At 48.4% G+C, this 21063-nt stretch overlaps 1 protein-coding gene across 4 annotated transcripts in view; it reads right to left on the bottom strand.

Moving 5' to 3' along the window:
- The window catches only part of MEGF6 (multiple EGF like domains 6), a 287060-nt gene that overhangs the window by 92944 nt on the left and 173053 nt on the right, over positions 1-21063 (bottom strand). For 2 of the 4 annotated variants that reach the window (XM_075906531.2, XM_075906532.2), the window contains exon 1: positions 10665-10981. The exons of the other annotated variants lie outside the window; for them this stretch is intronic. In XM_075906531.2, the coding sequence (XP_075762646.2) occupies positions 10665-10809 (145 nt within the window). In that variant the 5' untranslated portion in view covers positions 10810-10981. Of the gene's footprint in view, positions 1-10664; positions 10982-21063 lie in introns of those variants that run through there. 4 annotated transcript variants of the gene reach the window in all.

Below are 21063 nucleotides of genomic sequence, written 5' to 3'. Positions count from 1 at the left end.
CCTGCTCACCCTGGGTGCTTTGGGCACCACAAAGCCACATGGGCAAGGAGGAGGAAGGGGAAGTTGCTGTTGGCTTGTGCCTGTACAGGCTTAGGAGTTTAATGCCAAGTTGCGGTCATAAGAGTGACAGGCAGAGTCAAACCCAGGACCTCTGGAGCTTAGCATCCGAGCCTCTACCACATGAGCTAAAAGCTCGCTGGCTACTAGCTAAGGCTGCAGAATAGACTCATTATTCTCTCTAAGTGGTCTCAGTGCCATTAGATGGGACAAGAGAGTACACCCAGAAGGTGTGTGGCTTCCACAAGAGGAAGCACTTCTTCACTCCGTGCAGTCAACCTGTGGAACTCCTTGCCAGAGGATGTTGTGAAGGCCACAACTTTAACAGGGCTCAAAAAAGAGTTAGAGAAATTCATGGAGGATAGGTCCATGCATGGCTAGTAGCCAGGATGTGTAGGGACGGTGTCCCTAGCCTCTGTTTGTCAGAGGATGGGAATGGGAGATAGGAGTGGGATCACTGGATGATTCCCTGCTCTGTAGATTTCCTCTGGGGCACCTGGCATTGGCCACTGCCGAAAGACAGGACACCGGGCTAGATGGACCTTTGGTCTGACCCAGTCTGGCCATTCCTGTGTTCTCAGTGCAGTCTGAGGGCCCGAACAGGTCATTTCAGAGAGGTTAAGGTACCCCAGTTAATACTTCAGATCATCCGTCCTGCTTCCTTGAGATGGGACAAACGGAGGGGCAGTCACCTGCAAGGCCTCTGCCCAGGATTCTCCCAGGGGATGTGGAGCTCGCCCCAGCCCTAGGCCGCATGGCACAGAGGAGAAGCAGCTGACCTAGGACTGGGTCAGGATCAGAGCATCAGGGAGCCATAACCAGCTGTTAGTTACGGCTTCTCCCTTCCATTTCTCCTGGGCTGCCCTAGGTGACTCGTCCTTCATTAGGCCCTGCCCCACGCTGAGGCAGGGCTAGCTGGAAGTTGCCCAAAGTCCATCGGGGAAGCAAGAAATGGAGCAGCTGAAGTTACTCTCCTCCCTGCCCCACGGTGCAAGACGCAGCCACTGGAGGGGCTGCTAACCAGCCTGATGGGGAAGAGACAGAGGCCACGCTGAGCGCCCCAGCGGTAGAGCCAATCGTGGGACGGCAGGGGGAACAGTGAGAGGCAGCAGTGGGGCTGATGCAGGCACTTCAGCTGAACCGCTGCAGGGTGCTGCTCGGGAGCAACGCTTCCAATTCATCACCAAATGCACGTTTTCTTCTTAATGCCGTGGCCCCTGGGGGCCACTGGTTGGACACCCTGCTTCAGCGCCTCCCGCTCGCCCAGAGGATCTCCATCCTGATTGCGTGGGTGGTCTCCTTTGCCAGGCCTGCCCGCTAGCGGTGTTCTTAAAACAGCACAGCATTCTTTCCCCGCCGGCGGCACCTTTCCCCTGGGGTTCTCAAAGCCACTTACGCAATAGAACCAAGCCTCAGCCAGGTACCAGTTTCCTGGGGGACACAGGGACGCAGGGGCTGGAAAGAGGCATTCAGAAGCATGCTGGCAAAAGGGAGACATCAGTGGTATTGCCAGCGTGTTATAAGAACCACTGCTCTCATGTTGTTGCAGGGAACTGATCCCATCCTGCACGGGCATACTCTTCACTCACACGAGTAGATCTGTGGCAGGCGACGGGAGAAATTGGAGAGGGTCCAGAGAAGAGCAACAAGATGAAAGGTCTAGAGAACATGAGCTATGAGGGAAGACTGAAGGAATTGGGTTTGTTTAGTTTAGAAAAGAGAAGATTGAGGAGGGACATGAGAGCAGTTTTCAGGTAACTAAAAGGGTGTCATAAGGAGGAGGGAGAAAACTTGTTCATCTTGGCCTCTGAGGATAGAACAAGAAGCAAGGGGCTTAAACTGCAGCAAGGGAGGTTTAGGTTGGACATTAGGAAAAAGTTCCTAACTGTCAGGGTGGTTAAACACTGGAATAAATTGCCCAGGGAGGTTGTGGAATCTCCATCTGTGGGGATATTTAAGAGTAGGTTGGATAAATGTCTATCAGGGATGGTCTAGACAGTATTTGGTCCTGCCATGAGGGCAGGGGACTGCACTCGATGATTTCTCGAGGTCCCTTCTAGTCCTAGTATTCTATGATTCTCTGATTACACACAGTAGTAAGCGCTGTAGAATGCGGCCCTATGTGCCTTCCAGAATCGTGAGGCAAAAGACCCCCGACCTGTCCACTAGACTGATCATTATCCTCTCATTGTTTCCTGATGTTCCTCTTGCCTGGACCCTTGTCTTACATTCTGACTGTAAGCACTTTGGGGTAGAGACCGTCTTTTTGTTCTGTGTGTGTACCACAGGCTCTTTGTCCATGACTGGGGCTTGCGGGCACGAATAAATAATAATAGCAACAGCCTACAGGAGAGACTCCCAGAAACCAGTGTCCCACCCAACACAGCCCCAGACAAGCTTGCTTTTGGAACAGGATCTTATTTTTCCTCTTCTTAATCCTCCTCCTATTTGGCTCCAGGCCCGGGGAGAAATGCCAACGAAACTGGCAGATCCACGGAGGTGAGCAAGCAAGCAAGCAGTCTCCAGCCCTTGGGGAAAAGGAGGAGAGATATTTTCGCTTTTCAGTGTCAGCACTAAAGCCACCACAGATCTGGGTTCACTTTGGAGCCCAAACTGTCCATGAGACTAAGAGGTCAAAACGGCTCTTCGGTCTCTCTCCACATCCTGTGCAAAAGTATGCTATTGTGATTCCACAATCTGATTAAATAATAAGGGAGTTATTTAACTAACAGAGGCTCCCAAATACATAGTCAAGTCACCTGCTTTATCCCTAAAGCACCTTAATTTTACCTCAAGGAAACACAGTCAGGAGAGTCAACTCAGATCTTCTCTTGCTCACATTTCAGCCAGGACCAGATTACGACACCCTGAGATGGTAAGGTATGTCACATTTATGAGGCTCCATAGCATTACCAAAAAATGTGTATTATTCTAACAGAAAGGACAATGAAAACAGAAATAATACAGTTTTAGATGGGCATCTATACCAGTACATAGGCGAGAATGCAACTAAAAACTAGTCCTTTTTAGAGTCCCCTCATTCTCTGAGGCCCTAAAATGTAGTTTACTTAGCTTGTGCATAAAGCCGGGACTGATTTCAGTCTCATCGAGGGACTAACGATTATCCTGCATTACTCAGAAGGGAACATGGGTGCGCCTCATAACAGGCGGGCATCAGGATCTCCCCGGGCCTAACCCAGCTGCAATGACTCCCCTGCAGCAACACGGGGCACTTCTCTCAGAGCCTCTCACCCAGCGAATTCAGTCACCATGCAGCTCCCGGAGATCAGGAGGCCCTTAGACTAGGTGGGTGCCCAGGACACAGCTGAGACATCTCTGAGCGCACACTCCCCCTGCAGCGTCAGGCAGAGGGTACGTCCCACTGCGCCGATCCAGGAAGGAGCCGGTCAGCTGCAGCACTGGGCTGCAGAAAGAGGCTCAGGGTGCTCCCAGCCCGGCTCCGGGCTCTGCTCCGGGCTACCACATTAAGCAGCAGACAGCCAGGCAGGTGAAAGGGGCTGGCTGGGGGCATGCTACTGCCCCACCCTTGAGCCTTCTACTCCCCCCCCCTTCCGGGTATCCTTTAGGGAGGGCATGAGGTGGAAGCTCTGCCAGTCCCCAACTGTACATCCCGTCACTCATACATCCCGATACGCCACGCAGTACCTGGATTGTTGTCACTGTCAGGGAGTGAGGGCAAAGCGCCCAGTTTGCTGCAATCCTCTCCCTCTGGTTGGGGAGTGCAGGGACAGATGAGCTGTGCACTTTACTCTCGCTCCCTGACTGGGACAGCAAGGGGAACAGCAAGCAGCTTCAGCCTCCCTACCCTGCCCCCACATACCCCTACACACATACACACACACACCCCAACCCCCTGCCCTGAGCCTCCCGCAATCCACCCCACACTTACATTTCTTACAGGTACTGTTGTATTACCAGCCCTCTGCCCTGAAGGACTTCCCCAATGGGTGTGGGGGTTGCGATATGACAGTATCTGTAAGAAATTTAAATTAATTTCCCACCCGGGCTCAGTTCAAACCTTCTGAGATTGTATTTCCATATGAAGTCTTCAACTCAAAAATAAACTGAGCTGAAACTCTCTGATTTCACGGGACTTCCATACATTAGTCCACACACCTTCAAAACTAGGCCCAAACACACTGTGGGTATGTCTACACTACAGCAAAAATTCGAACTAACGCATCCAGACTAAAAAACTAGTTCAAATTAGCGTTTTGCTAATTCAAACTAGCATGTCCACCTTAAGTGGACCCTGAACCAGGGTTAAGGATGGCCGGAAGCAGTGCCAGCAGGGCATCAGATGAAGACTTAGAGCGTGGAACTGCTGTCTCAGGCTAGCCGAGGGCTGCGCTTAAAGGGACCCAACCCCCACCCAGAACAGACAGTTCTCAGGGGTGCCCCGCTTGCAAAGCAGTCCGGTCTTGGAGTGCCCTGAGTGCCCACACTGGGCACATCACAGCACTCGGCCATCAGACCAGCTGCACTTGTCGCAGGCTGCCATCTGGGGAGAGGGGGCAATTGGGGGGCTGCAGGAGAGCTTCCACCCCCAGAAGCCCGCAGAGCCAGCCCAGTCCTCCCCATCGGGGGCTCGTGCCCCATTCCTCCCTCACCTCCTTCCACTTACCCTTCCCTAGCCCCCCTTCCTGATGTACAAAATAAAGATAACATGTGGTCAAAAATAGAATCTCTCTTTATTGAACAAAACTCGGGGAGACTGGGAAAAGGAGGTGGGAGAGGGGAAGAGAGAGGGTGGGAGAGGGGAGGGCAACTAAAATGATCAGGGGTTGGGAACAGGACCCATATGAAGAGAGGCTAAAGAGACTGGGACTTTTCAGCTTAGAAAAGAGGACATTGAGGAGGGATATGATAGAGGTCTATAAAAGCATGAGTGGTGTGGAGAGGGTGCATACAGAAAAGTTCTTCATTAGTTCCCATAATAGAAGGACTAGAGGACACCAAAGGAAAGGAATGGGTAGCAGGCTTCAAACTAGTAACAGAAAGTTGTTCTTCACAAAGCAAAGAGTCAACCTGTGGAACTCCTTGCTGCAGGAGGCTGTGAAGGCTAGAACTAGAAGAGAGTTTAAAGAGAAGTGAGATAAAGTGATGGAGGTTGGGTCCATGGAGTGGTATTAGCCAGGGGGTAGGAGTGGTGTCCCTGCCCAAAGTTTGTGGAAGGCTGGAGAGGGATGGCACAAGACAAATGGCTTGGTCACTGTCTTCGGTCCATCCCCTTCAGGGTCCCTAGGTTTGGCCGCTGTCGGCAGACAGGCTACTGGGCTAGATGGACCTTTGGTCTGACCCAGTATGGCCATTGTAAGCTCAGGGCTCAGGGTCGGGGGTCTCAGTGGACCACCTTGATTTTCATGCACACCTGCTCCTGGGTGGCCAGGCTGGCAGCTCTCCTGCCCTATCCGGCCACTTTCCTGTGCTTAGTGCGGAGGTCATGGACGAGGTCCACGATTTCCGCACTAGACCAGGCAGGTGCCCGCGTCTTGCGGTCCCGGGCAAGCTCCCGGGAGCCACCAGCCTGGTCCCGGGAAGAGGGGGAGGGCTGGGTGGCATCGGGTGGCTGGCTCGAGCCGTGCCAGGTGCAGGGTCTGCTGGCTGGGTGCTGGCAGGCTTGCACCTGGCACGGGCATCGTAGCCAGCCTGTGCCCCTTTAAGGGGTCCGGGGCTGGAAGGGAGGCAATAGAGTTTCCCTGGTGTTGGCCAGAGTGGCCACCAGGGAAAGCTGGGGAGGGCTAGCCTCCCACTAGTTCGAATTAAGGGGCTACACACACCCTTTAATTCGAACTAGTAAGTTCGAACTAGGCTTAGTCCTCGTAGAATGAGGTTTACCTAGTTCGAACTAAGCGCTCCGCTAGTTCGAATTAAGTTCGAACTAGCGGAGCGCTAGTGTAGCGCCTATCAAAGTTATTTCGAACTAACGTCCGTTAGTTCGAATTAACTTTGTATTGTAGACATACCCTGTGCTCTTGTAGGAAGAAAGCACCAGATGGCTTTCACCCTGGGCTTCTCAGCCTTTTTCTTTCTGAGGCCCTTCCAGTGTGTTGTAAAACCTCTCTGGCCCACCTGTGTCACTAAAATGGATGTTCTGCATATAAAAGCCAGGGCCAGTGTTAGGGGGTAGCAAACATAGCATCTGCTTGGGCCCACGCACATCCGGGGCCCCCATGAAACTAAGTTGCTACGGCCTTGGCTTCAGCCCCGGGTAGCAGGCCTCAGAGCCCCAGATTTCACCCCACATGACTCTGGCCCTCCTTGACGGACCCCTAAAACCTGCTCGGGGGTGCTAAACCCCTTGTTGAGAGCTATTGGCATGACCAATGCGTCCAGGAGGATTATAATTCCAAAATCAAGTTCGTTTTCCACACCCATGGTCATCTCTTGGACCAAAAAAGCCTCACCCCCGCCAACAAAATCTGCACTATCCCTGAGTGATTTAGTCTCCACACCTCTCACAGCATGAAACTCGCAACATCCTGAGACCTATCACTTGGAACCTCCATGGTGCAACTGGCCAATCAGTCACTGAAAGGAATATTTGGCTTACCTGCGATATTTGGCCCTACAAGCGAGTACGTCTGGCTCTCAGGCCCACTCTTGGCCTGGAAGACAGCAGGAAGAGAACCGCACAAGAGGGATTTAAGGCTACGTCGATGGCACTGTTTTCAGTGTTATGTGAACAAAGTTTTTTCTGCAGCTGGGGACTTTTTCACCTGGGAAACAGTAGCCAATGGGACAGAGCATGACAGCAGCCTGGTATTGTGACTGCCAGCTCTGAACTACCTTCATGATGCAGCCCCCGGCTTGCCTGGATCCGGCCTCTGCGGCTCGGGGCTCCCTCCAGCAGCAGCTCAGTTATGGAGGACTCTCAGAGACAGCGGGCCCGGTTCACATCTGACACTGATGTAAATCAGGGAGGCTCCACACCCAGCCCTGGTCTACACTAGGACTTCATTTCGAAATAACCTCGCTTGGGTCAAATTAAGAAGCAGAGCGTCTGCATTACCAAACCTGTTATTTCAAAATAACAGGCCGTTTATTACAACGTCTGTACTCTTGAGGAGTGTCTAGACTACAGGGTTTTGTCGACAAAAGTGGATTTTTGTCGACAAAACTATACTTGCATCTACACTGCTGCTGAGTTCTGTCGACAGAACGTCGACAGAACTCAGCAGTTTTGTCGATGGCTGTAATCCTCATTCTACGAGGAATAATGCCTTTTGTTGATAGAGTTCTGTCAACAGAAGGCATTATTGCATCTGCACTGTCCTTTGCGTCTACACTGTCATGTCGACAAAGCGGCTTGCTTTGTCGACAGAACTGGAGATAGTCTAGACTCTCTTTGTCAACAGAAGCTTTGTCGGCAGTATCTGTCAACAAAACTTCTGTCGACAAAAGCCTGTAGTCTAGACGTACCCTTACTTTCCTCAGGGAATAATGCTAATTTTAAAATAGTTATTTCGAAAGAGAGGCAGTGTGGATGTTCCAGGGCTGCTAGTTCGAAATAACGACTCCCCAGAGTGATTCGAACCAGTTACTCCCCAGTGTTTCCTGGGGCTCTGAGTCCGAGGTAGTGCATCCACAAGAACAGAGCCAGCCATGGACTCATTTCAAGGCCATAGTGGGGACACACTAGTTCAATTTTGCAAAATGAGGCGTGATTAAGTCCAATTTAGTTATTTTTTAAATAGTGTCCTAGTGTAGACATGCCCCCAGAGGGCTACATGGGTGTGAAACTGGTTTAAGTGGCATAGAAAGCAGGTGAGCAATATCATAAAAAAAAAGAAGCAGGTGAGCTAATTTTGCATTAGATTTTAAGCTTTCTGTGAATCCTCCTTTTGCTGGAACCTTAGATTGGGATGTGAAGCCTGCCCTCAGGTGCAGCGCATATATCCTAAGGGAGAGTCTGAACCTGTGGAAGCCACTAACCAGGAGTGGGACGGAGACAGTCCACACGAGATGAATTTGAAAACAAAGCACTGGTCTATAAATAGAAAGATTAACACACACCCTTGCCAAAGGTGTGTGACATGTAGCAAGCACGCTAGTACAGGAGCAAGTGAAATATGGCCCACGGGCCAGCCAGCCCACTAAACATTTGGATCCAGCCTGCCTCCACCCAGCAGGCGCTCCCTGCCTGCTGCGGCCCCACATGCCATTTCAGTGGGGCTTGCTCCATGGGGAGAAGCTGGTCTCCATACACCATCCCAGCCACCAACTCAATCATTGCAGCTCCCATTGGCTCGAAACCAGCCAATGGGAGCTGCAAGAGTAGTGCTCACACCCATCCTAAATGATTGCCCCCTCCCAAAGACTATTATCACCTCCACAAACAGCAGCTTGTGGTCATTATTCATCAGTTTTCCCTCATGCTGACTAACTGCATTCTTTGCTAATTATATGATTCACATATGTCAGTTGTTTCAAGCTTTTGGTGGACCCTGGACTCCACATAGTCTCCGTCATTTCCTGAATTTTCAGACAGTCTCAACCTTTATCGCCCAGCACAACTGCTAAACAAGCTGCCAGAGAGACACATGTGTGGGCATGCGCACAAAAATCCCCACATAAATCCAGTCACCCTGAAACAGGACACACGTTCTCTCACTGCTCCCCAATCATGCACAATTAAAACCAGCACACATAAACCAATAGGCAAGAGGCTGTTTCGGATTAGCATCCAGTGGAGAATTTCTGAAGGACACAATCATTTCTTAATTATCTCAGTCAAGCGACTAGTCGAATCCAGACCTGGTGCCGGAATGCGCACCTCTCACTGGCACGGATATCAGGGCAGAATTTGGTCCTCTGTTCTTTGCTAATCCAGGAGATGGAAATGATGGGGGGCTAATGATTTGCTTTGGGGTGCAGCTGTTATAAGAACACAAGAGCGGCCACACTGGGTCAGACCAAAGGTCCACTTAGCCCGGTGTCCTGTCCTCCAACAGTCTCCAATACCAGGTGCCCCCAGAGGGAGTGAACAGACCAGGGAATCATCAAACAATCCCAGCTCTGTCGGCCATTCCCAGCTTCTGACACAGGCTGAAGACACCATCCCTACCCACTACTATTTTTAGCACTTGCAGAACTCAGATCAGTAGAGCAGGGGACAACATATCACACGACAGCAGCAGAATGTTCTTAATTTTTATAACCACACGAGATGATGTCACAATGAGGAGACCTGTGCCCCGATCAACCTGTTACTCGTTAAGGTGTTCCCGGACTCCTCATTCTGCTTGCAGACACAGACTAACACGGTCCCCCCTCTGCGACCTGACAAGCGGTAGTGTGACTCTATCAATGCAACTGCTTGGCTTTGCCAGGAAATCGCCACCCAGCAGCAGGCTCCAGGCAAAGCAGCTGGGAATTTTGTTTTTAACAAACAAAAAACAGGACTATGTAGCACTTTGAAGACTAACAAGATGGTTTATTAGGTGATGAGCTTTCATGGGCCAGACCCACTTCCTCAGATCAAATAGTGGAAGAAAATTGTCACAACCATATATACCAAAGGATACAATTAAAAAAAACGAACACATATGAAAAGGACAAATCACATTTCAGAACAGAAGGGGGATGGAGGGAAGGTAAATGACATTTACAGACATTTACCTTCCCCCCCCTCCCACCCCCTTCTGTTCTGAAATGTGATTTGTCCTTTTCATATCTGTTCGTTTTTTTTAATTGTATCCTTTGGTATATAAGGTTGTGACAATTTTCTTCCACTATTTGATCTGAGGAAGTGGGTCTGGCCCACGAAAGCTCATCACCTAATAAACCATCTTGTTAGTCTTTAAAGTGCTACATAGTCCTGTTTTTTGTTCCAGCTACACCAGACTACCACGGCTACATTTCTATCGCTGTTTTTAACAAAGGCACTGATGTCCCATGCCGTGATGAAATCGGCTGTGCTTTCCAGGCGGTGGCTGTCCCCTCAGCACTCACTTGTGTGAAAACAGCATCTCTCCTACTTACTTCTTGTCTTTAATTACTGCTAGAATAATGAACACGCTAACAGCATTTCCTATTACAGGCAATGACACTAGGACAACACAACACCACACAACTGCATCGGGTCCCACCATGCACTGGTCCACACAACCCATTCTGTCAGTCAGAAAGCAGCATTCTACCCTTGCATTTGCTGCCCAGCACTACGGAGTGGTACCCCTTTGGCGTTTACCCAACTCAGACCTACACAACCTATGACATAATACTAATTTTTTTATATGCTTGCTGCACAGCAGCTACACAGCTTCATAGCAACTGAAGTAAAAGCAATTCCATAAAGTAACCCTCTCTGCCAAGAATGACTTTTCAGAATAATACATCCAGTCAAGCAGGAATAGATCTATAAAGCTAAAAAATTACACCAAAATGTCATCGGATGTGCAATCTGATCTCTGGTATGCGATTTCAGTAGTTGTCAGGATGGGAGTGACTACTTATATGGCAGTTTCCTGCCTCCAAGCTATTAATAAAGAAAAAAAAACATTTTCACCTCTTACAGGCTCATTGTTCAAGAGCGCGTGTTTCAAGAGCATCCCTGTAACTGTGAATATAGCAGGGAGACCTACCTGGCCTCAACTCAACTCCATAGCCCGCATGCCCCACATAACAGGGGTAACAGCTCCTCCAGAGATAGTGGAAGTTAACGCCAGCGGCACCAAAAAGGCCACCGCACCAGAGCACCATCCAAAAAACCCTCTGCTCCCCTCCCATGGGGAAAAGCCAACAAGAATTTTTTAAAAAGCCAAAAAACAGGATTCCAGAGCCAACTACAGAGACAACGATGTCGCGCTACCCACTGGGGAGTAAGCGCTTCGGTTCAAGTAAAACCACCCCAGAGCGTGTCTGTCACCCTCAGGGCAAGCCGCACACCGAGCCAAGCTGCCCTGCAAAGACTCACAGATGCACAATGTGCCGTTGTAATAACAGCGACTGCTGCCTAACAACGTGTGGCATGTGGGGCCAAGCTTTCTTCGAAACCCTCCCACACCCCTTCCCTTGAACGGTCTCAGCTTTCGACCCGCCCCCTGCAGGTAAAGGGCAAACCCCGCAGAAGAGTCTCCACCCTCGCATTCATTCACTCTCCCCTCCCGCCCCGCTCTGCTTTTCCTTCTGTCAGGAGCCAGGATCTGTGCGTGACATCACATTCCTCCCAACCTCCCTCTCCCTCCCCCCCCCCCCCCACACACACTGAACGAAACCAAAACATTCCTGGCAGGCAGCTCTGGAGCATGCTTGGGGAGCTGGGTTTGGGCCAAGCTTGAGTTCTATAATTGGCTAAGTTAGCAAAAAAAGAAAATAGGAGAGTTGGGGGGGGGGGGAAATGTGCGTGTGGGGGGGGGGGGATAAATCAACACCACATTTTGGAAAGCCCTGCCTAGACACTAGTAGTGACTGTAAATATGCCAAGACGCTCACACGCTGTGGAACACGAAGAGAGGTTGCACTTCTAGGAGCAAAAACCCTGACAAACCAAAATATGAGTTTGTGAGGATGCCTACAATAAGCCATCAATTAGCAGATAATTATGTCCCCACTGCTGTGGCTTTACAGCACCGTGCATATGAACATGATACATCAACCAGACTAGTTGTTAGCTGCCCCCCTATCAACCAGCACGACCTCCACAGTCCGACCCCAAATTCAAGCAAATGCTGGCCCAAACCAGGAGGCCTGCCCATTGCATTGACCTCTGTTCTTGGCAGGAAACGGGGAGACTGAATTCCAGAGACGAGGAGACTTCACCCCCAATTCCTTGCCTCCAGCATCCAATTCTAGAAACTGGCATTAGAAGCACCTCAGTTGACATCATGTATCTTTACGACAAAGGCAGGTATTTCGGAACCCACCTGCAACATTCGGTGTCATTATTTATAGGTACAGATCCTGCAGATAATCTTCATATATTATTAGGACTTTTCTGAATAGGTGTGTGGCTAGAACTGTGTGAATAATACAAAACATATTCTTCTAGAAGTGTTCAAAAATAATAACCAAGTTGCTTTGATTGTCTTTGCTTCTTTATGTTTGCTGACTCCTGGCAGGAATGTTCAGGGAAGGAAAATGCACATTGCAGAACATTCACAGGAAATGAATTCTGAATTTGTGGTCATGAATATTTCACCAGGAAATTGCTGCTAAGAAATGCAACACATCCAGTGAGGAACCAGAAACATAGTAAGTGTCTAATCAAAACATTTTGGGTCATGTTGCTTTTTAAACAGACTGCTTGCAAACAAGTTACAAACCTCATTATGTGAGGCAAGCATTCAGCAAATACATTTGAAACAAGGAACATATTTGAAAAGAAAAACACAATCTGTTTGCAGACATTCCCAGAGAGGTAACAATTAATGAATTAAATAGCAATTCCTTACAGATATTTGGCCAGATCTGTTCCTGACTGAAGCACAGGAACATACTTCCTAATTTTCAAATGGAAAATAAAAAAACCGTAGAGCCCAGCCTAGGTGAGGAAGAAACATAATTATACACTGCTCAGGGCTGGATAATGTTACAAATGAAGCTCTGCATAAAATGAACTTTGAAAAGTATTTTGATGGCTCACAGAATTAAGATTCTGAGCCTGACAGAGTCTGGCTAACGCAATTCTGTGTATTCTGGTGCACGTCACTTTTGTGGGCAAACATGTAATTGTGCATGTAAATGCTCATGCAATGGGTCAGTTCATTCAAGTAGTCGCCTGTAATGGCATTTGTACCGTATTTGCACACGTAGCTTGTGCACACAAATGGTCAATTGTGTCTGCCATTCTCAAAATCTGTCAGACACAGACTTTCTCTTCTAGGTCTCTGGCACTAATACAAGTCTCTAGCAACCAAAAATTACTATCTGACTACTGTGTGATCAGTATGAAATGAACTAGTGGTTCAGAGCAGCATCTAAGCACCTCTAGGTCATGGCACAACCTATTTGGTGCTCTTGTCCGAGCGGAGAGGCCAGGAATTCAATCGGTAGCACAGATTTTACTCTTATGTCAAGAGCAGCGGTGGGCAGCCTGAACTGTATGCGGCCCATCAGGGTTCTATATGTGGCCCACAACACGTTCTGTTTCCCACTGCCCATTCACAGGGTTGCCAGATTCTGCTGGTTTCCATGTGCGTAGGGTCCCCCCCCCCAGTTTTACTAAGTGATACACATGTAAAGCAAGAGGATGTGAAGTGAGGTGCGGGCTGATTGCACCCCACACTGACTGTGACAGCCAGGCACTCCCTCTGCATCTAATCACAGTGCTGCTCCAGTTCAACCAGCACCCCCCGCAAATTCTAGGTACACAAGCATAGTGAGCAAAACTGCCCTAACCCGGGAGACCAACTCGGTATGACAATCATGTGGCCCCCTGAGATGAAGGAGGCCACTCTTGTGAGCCACTCACTAGCCTCGGTGGCCCATCACTGTTCTAGAGGCTGTTCCTCCATAGGATGAGGCAAGTGGTTGGGGGAGTTAGGAAGCCAAAAGTGACACTATCTGTGTTGTACCCAAGGGTGACACAACCTGTTGCAGGACAGCTACACAACTGGCAAACATTAGTTTTGGCTTTACTAGTTTATGCTCTGGCATTACCCTGAACAGGACATTACAGAGACTAGTCATAGAATCATAGGACTGGAAGGGACCTCGAGAGGTCATCGAGTCCAGCCCCCCCGCCCTCGAGGCAGGACCAAGCTCCGTCTACACCATCCCTGACAGATGTCTATCTAACCTGTTCTTAAATATCTCCAGAGAGGAGTTCACATAGTTATGTTTTCAATATGCAGTCCGTGTTTTAAGAAGCGATTTGAAGAAGGATCATCTGGTAACTCTGAGGGTGTGTCTAGACTACTGAGTTTTGTCAACAAAAGTGGACTTTTGTCGACAAAACTATACCAGCGTCTACACTACTGCTGAGTTCTGTCGACATAACGTCGACAGAACTCAGCAGTTTTGTCGACGCTGGTATACCTCATTTTACGAGACATAACACCTTCTGTCGACAGAAGGTGTTATTGCCTGTAGGGTTGCGTCCAGACTACGGGGTTCTGTCGACAAAGCAGCTTGCTTTGTCGACAGAACTCAATGTGTCTGGACGCTCTTTGTCGACAGAAGTTTTGTCAACAGATACTGTCGACAAAACTTCCGTCGACAAAACGCGGTAGTCTAGACGTACCCTGAGGGTAGTTATAGGTAGCTCCTCCCAGGCAAAAGAGAAGAAAGCACAGAGGGGCTTGTTTGAAGAAACGCTGACATATTAAATTAATAGAGATTGCCTATCTCCTAGAACAGACCTTGAAAGGTCATTGAGTCCAGTCCCCTGCCTTCACAGCAGGACCAAGCACCATCCCTGACAAATTTTTGCCCCAAATCCCTAAATAGCCTCCGCAAGGATTGAACTCACAACCCTGGGTTCTTAGCAGGCCAATGCTCAAACCACTGAGCTATCCCTCCCCTGCTCTGTCTGCAGAGCCCCATACCACAAGGCACCATTTATAATTCCTCTAGGTGCAAAAGGCCTCTGAGGGAAGTTCTTGGAAGGGGCTGTCGGCAGGCATGGATTAACAGCCTTGCCTTCGACTGACACACGTGTACGTGTGTGTGAACACAAATGCTTGTATGGGCATGTGTGTGGTGGAGCCTGTGTGTATGTGCTGTGTCAGAGGGGATGTCTACCAGCCTGTGTGCTATGAGCAGCATGTGTTGTGCACATGTGGCTGTGTGCATTATGAGCTCCACGATTCTTATGTGGAAATGTGTGTGTGTATATATGAGAGAGAACACTGGGTACCGTTGAAAACAATCAAACACGGGTTAGCTCTGCACAAACCTGTCTTTGGAATCAAGATGCTGAAGGATGAAAAACTTGCAAACTGTTCCCATATAGTTCCCAGCCTTACTAATGAAACAATACAAATATAATCTCTCCGGGAATGCTCAAAAACATGAATAATACTTGCAATTCCCTTCTGGAAGTCTAGGAGTCGGTGCTAATCTCTTTCTGGATTTTTTACTTTACAGCAAACAAACCCATTTTCCCTAAGGCTGTGTCTAGACTACATGCCTCTGTCGGCAGAGGCATGTAGATTAGACAGATCAGCAAAGGCAAATGAAGCCGCGATTTAAATGATCGCGGCTTCATTGACATTTACATGGCTGCCACGCTGAGCCGACAAACAGCTGATCAGCTGTTTGTCGGCTCGCCGCTAGTCTGGATGCTCCCCTGCTGACATCAAAGCCCTTTGTCGGCAGCCCCGTTATTCCTCGTGGAATGAGGTTTACCGGGGCTGCCAACAAAGGGCTTTGATGTCGACAGGGGGAACGTCCAGACTAGCAGGCGAGCCGACAAACAGCTGATCAGCTGTTTGTCGGCTCAGCGCGGCAGCCATGTAAATGTAATGAAGCCGCGATCATTTAAATCGCGGCTTCATTTACCTTTGCTGCACAAACAAATCTACATGCCTCTGCTGACAGAGGCATGTAGTGTAGACGTACCCTAAATGTTTGCACTGGTCGCTTCTGAATAAGGATAATGAAGAAAAAAACCATCGCAGGCTCAGACAAACATCCTATGCACATTAAAAAGAGAAAGGGCTTGCATTGTTTCATTATGCATTTCATCTGTCTGCTGTCCATACGCAATGCTAACAGAAGCCCACAAACGACACACACAGGCACCAGAGCCAACCATGACAGTCCAAGCAAAAACCTGTCTGACTGTCTTCCTCATTTTGTTCATGAAAAGGGCTACAGCAGAACTTTAACATTAAAACAATTCCTTAGAGCTTTACAGGGTCCTCTGATAGGCCACTGGAAGTTGTACATCTGAGTGCTGGTCCTTATGTGACCCTTAACTGCCTTAACACACCCAGCATCTGTGGAAAAACGGAATGGATCTGTTATTACTAGCCTATTATCAGATTTCAATCAATCTCCCACTGGTGAAAGGTGCCACTATTTAACCGTGGAATAGGAACAACACAGACAGCCACTGAGCCGGCTTCCAACCCTCCCCACCCTGTCATGTCTTGACACACACCTGGAGAAACAGGTGGTGATAGAAGAGTTCGGATTCCATAACCCATTCCATCTTTTCATTCATGTATGGGTTTTTCCAAGGCACCTCAGCATAATTTATCCTCTCCCTGGGGTAGGGATTGTTACTACAAGTTGAACCTCTCTAGTCCAGCACTCTCTGGTCCGGCAACATCCATGGTCCGGCATGATTTTAGCAGCCAGATGCCCACTTACCATGCATGTGGCCAAGTTTCCCAGGGTCCCATAAAGTTTGTTTACGTCCTGGCTCTCAGTGTTCTGTGCTGTGATTTAGCTCTAATTTACCCCTCAATGTTGTCTAAGAGCCCAGCAAGCAGGGGAAGTGTTGGTGATGCTGCTAGACAATATTGACCTCCTATGGTCCAGGAAATTGTCTGGTTCAGCACCAGTCAGGTCCCGAGGGTGCCGGACTAGAGAGGTGCAGCCTATAGTAGGGAACTCAGGAATGGAAGTGATGAAGCGACAGCCATAAAGTTACATGGGAAGCCAGAAATTGAGCCCCCATCTCCTGAGTAGCAGGCAAGGTAACTAACCATAAGACCATGTTTCCTCTCTTGACATCTCTGCTCACATGGACACTGAGGGTGGCAGTTAATGTCAATGGCGACTGGTCTGTTTTGTGGTGTAGACTGGAGCGTGTGGCTCAGAGTCCTTACATTAGCGGGTTTCAATTTATGCTTCAAAACGACATACTCCCAAAGAGAAAACAGCAAAATCCCAAAGCACGCTGACACCTCCCTCACTTATTGCCCAGCAGAACTTACGACCCCTCCACGTTACAAGGTAACAGGTCCCAGAAAACAGCTCCAACTCAGTGTGGGTGGTAGTCTTTAGTGACGACGTAGGAAGATTCCCCACCCACCACTGACATGAAGAACTCTCTTTCTCCCTTCTGACTCCCAACCAGGATCCCTCCCACCCTGGGATGCACAAGCGGCGAAGCCTCCTGCCACCAGAGTCATTGCCTTATCCTCCTTAGGAATGACATAAAAGCCTACTCTTCCACTTCCGTGCGACCGATACTTAGCTCGCCAACTGATGGCTCTCTCCCCTTGCAAGTGACACCCAATCAAATGCTCTCCGACCCTGCAATTGAAAACATGGTATGAAAAGGTTAGGGACACAGCCTGCAGAAATGTAAAAAGAGAGAGAGAGAGGGAATTGCATGTTTCGGTTCTTTGCCCTATCGCAACAGGCTGAGGGAGTGAAAGCTATGGGAGAACACTATAGTATCTCCCGAGCTTTTGGGCCTCCTACGACGCAAAGTGAGAACAATAGAGCAGAATCCTCTGAACTGTCATTCATGTTAAAATTCGACACTTACCAACAGGGACTTAACAAGTCTTTGAACTTTCTCACCCATTACCAAGACAGTTTCCCCAATTATCACCTGTAATACCATTAACTCACAAACATCCCACTCTCCCTACCTTTAATATCAGCAATTCACAGACACTTACCTTCCTTCCTCCCCCTTCCCACCCCCCCGCATCCCCCTTCTGTTCTGCAATGTGATTTGTCCTTTTCATATTTGTTCATTTTTTTAAATTCTATCCTTTGGTATATATGGTTGTGACTACTTTCTTCCACTATTTGATCTGAGGAAGTGGGTCTGGCCCACGAAAGCTCATCATCTAATAAACCATCTTGTTAGTCTTTAAAGTGCTATATTGTCCTGCATTTTGCTTCAACTACCCCAGACTAACACGGCTACATTTCTATCACAATAGAGCAGAGTGTGGCTAAGGCATATTTCTCTAGCAACCACTAAAGTAAAGAAACTTTACTGGGTTTTTCTTTGTATTGATCTGATGAAATATTTCTAAATGAAGGTCCTTGCTCAAGCCACACCAGTTACCCTAAGAAAGTAATAATATTCCCAATCCCTGTGCTACGGAGGAGAGCACCTAAATTTCAAAAAAATAAAAAATAAAAAAATAGAGAGGTAAGCATAGCTTATTGGATTTTCCAGAGGCCAGCTCATAAAACACAGTTCGCTTTCTGCAGTGTTTCATACCATGTGTTCATCTGAGTGGAGGAGAATTGCAGGTCCTATTAGTGGTATTATTTGGTCACAGGAAAATTCCAGATGGAAATCTGTGGTTTAGACAGGAATGAATAGCACTCCAGGATGAATACGCAACACTGAAGGAGTCCAGCGCGGGAGGAAAACAACAGCCTCGTGCCATCATCACATACTTTCCAAAGGAAGGTGACTAGTCCCTAGTCGCCTGAGTAGACTGTTGCCAATGCCAACAGCTACCTTACCCTTCACGATGACCCATTCAGCTCCACGAGGTGTTCATTCATGGTACCACACTGCGTGCTTGTCGTTCATATTCTGAATTTAAAAGGAACGTTCTACACCCAGAACACTAACCGTTACTCACTGGAAGAAACATTTTTTTTTCCAGAAAATGTATTCTTTTAAAGAACAGTCTGAACAAAGAACAGTCGGTTAAAATTGCTGATGTGATACAGCAGGCTAAGTTGTTAGAATGCCCCTTTCCCGGGAATCCGGGCTCGTCCGCTACTCTGGGTTCCGGCCCAGGGACTCTAAGGCAGCTCACAGATGGGGTTTGTTCTACTCCCAGTCTGGCAATTACTTCCCTGGGCCACTTCTGTAAATAATCCCTCCCAGCACCTTTCCTCTGATACTCGAACAGCCGATCCTGCTCCTCCCCCACACTCTGCCTGACTTGCAGGTCTCAGCTCTCACCCAGACACCTCTTACACTCAGAACTTTGGCTCCTTCCTTCCTCCTTGTCTGCCCCTGAACTAACAGAAGAGGAGCCCTTTTAAATCTGTCTCAACTGGTTCCTGATTGGCCCCAGGTGTTCTAATTAGCCTGACTCCCTTGGCTCTGGAAGTCTCCTAATTGGCTCTAGGTGTTCTAACTGGCCTGATTGTCCAGACTGATTCTGGAAAGTTCCTGCTGGTTCTAGGCCAGCTCCTGCCATTTTACCCAGGGAACAGAGACCTACTTAATCTAGGGCTAACCTACTTTCCTTCTAGCACTCTTCCATGGTCCTCTGGCCTAACCCTGCCCCCGTATGCAATCAATGGCAGTTATTAGGAGCTCAAATACATTTGTGGATTTGGGCCTACATCTCTATCCCCTTATGTAGTGTACAGATAAATATACATCTACAAGCTTAATTGGAATACTTAGCATTTCTATAGCACTTTTCTCTTGCAGAGTGCTTTCTAAACACGTCACACAACACCCATGTGAGGGCCTTTAATGTCCCATTGGACAGACAAGGGAAATGAGGCAAGTGGAATGGGTCACCTAGGTTGTGGACTCTCCATCCCTAGAGGTTTTTAAGTCTCGGCTAGTTGGGATTGGTCCTGTCTTGGGCAGGGGGCTGGACTTGATGACTTCCTGAGGTCTCTTCCAGCTCTAGGATTCTATGATATAGAGGTTAATAGACTTTCCTGGGAAGGGATCAGAGTCAGAGGCAGGATTCCCAATAAGAAGGTGTTGTGTCCCAGCCCTGAATGAAGACCTTTCTGAGGGACAGACAAGGCAGATGTGCACAGTACTGGTAAGTGATGAAATAAATAAACGTACTAGCTAAAAAAATGAATAAAACCTTTGAAAACCCAGCGGCCTTTCTAGTGAATCTCTAATAAGGAAATGCGAATGGCAAGGAAGCTGTGACTGTTGACAGAAAATCTGTTCGTGGGACTGGGAAGGTTATCCCCATAGACGCAGCATTGCAGTATCCAAGGACAAGCTACAGAAATAATGAGAAGACTAAAGGGTAGAACCGGGGAGGAGAGTCTGAAGGAAAGGAGAGTGATAGAAATGTAGCCGTGTTAGTCTGGTGTAGCTGTAACAAAATACAGGACTATGCAGCACTTTAAAGACTAACAAGATGGTTTATTAGATGATGAGCTTTCGTGGGCCAGACCCACTTCCTCAGATCAAATAGTGGAAGAAAATTGTCACAACCTTATATACCAAAGGATACAATTAAAGAAAAAGTGAACACATATGAAAAGGACAAATCAAATTTCAGAACAGAAGGGGGCGGGGGGGGGGGGAAGGTAAATGTCTGCGAGCTAATGATATTAGAGGTGATAATTGGGGAAGCTATCTTTGTAATGGGTAAGATAATTAGATTCTTTATTGAGACTCAGGCGTAAAGTGTTGAATTTAAGCATGAATTACAGTTCAGAGGATTCTTTTTCAAGTGCAGGAGAAGATAGAAACATGCAAAACATCCAGAAACACCCAAGGGGTGATAACTAAGAGGAAGGGAAACAAAGGGATCAGACGGGAAACTGACTCAAGTTCTGTGCAGGCAGGTCCATGAGACAACGGAATAATCCACCGTGGAAGTCACGGATGTGTCAGGCCTATGTGAACTCAAAGAATACTGGGCATTGTGCTTAGAGGTGCAGAGTAGAGCCGCTCCTGCATTCATGGGGGTTGCAGGCATGTGGGTGTGACACAAAGCGTGCTCCCTTGGAGACGACATATTTGGGATCCTTCCTTAATCTGTTCCACATGCTGCTAGATGTGTGACTATCAGCCCCTGCTGTGTTACAGTGATTGTGAGCCTTTGTGAGCAGGTTGTGAGAGCGAGAATAGACACTTTTCAATACCAGAGCTCTCTCCAGACTAAGTGTCTTTTTTACAACAGTCACCAATGCCTGATGCTTTAGAGCAGAAGTGGGCAAGATATGGTCTGCCAAGCAGCTCTGTCCAGCCCATGGCCCACCCTGCCACGCCCAGGCCAATCAAGACCTATGGGTAGAGGAGTGTGTGAAGTCATTCGCTGTTCAAAGCAGCTGGCAGCTCCCTCCCGCTACCAGGGACATGCGGAGCCTAGAGGGAGCTACCAGCCATTTTCAACAGGGAATGACTTTGAGCGCTCCCCTCCCGCAGGTCCCGATTGGCCTGGGGACAGG

The sequence above is a fragment of the Pelodiscus sinensis genome, chromosome 24 (assembly GCF_052426305.1).
Source record: "Pelodiscus sinensis isolate ZL-2025 chromosome 24, ASM5242630v1, whole genome shotgun sequence".
Classification (NCBI taxonomy): domain Eukaryota; kingdom Metazoa; phylum Chordata; order Testudines; family Trionychidae; genus Pelodiscus; species Pelodiscus sinensis.
Note: the sequence above shows the minus strand (reverse complement) of the source record. Positions and strands in the feature narration are given on the sequence as shown.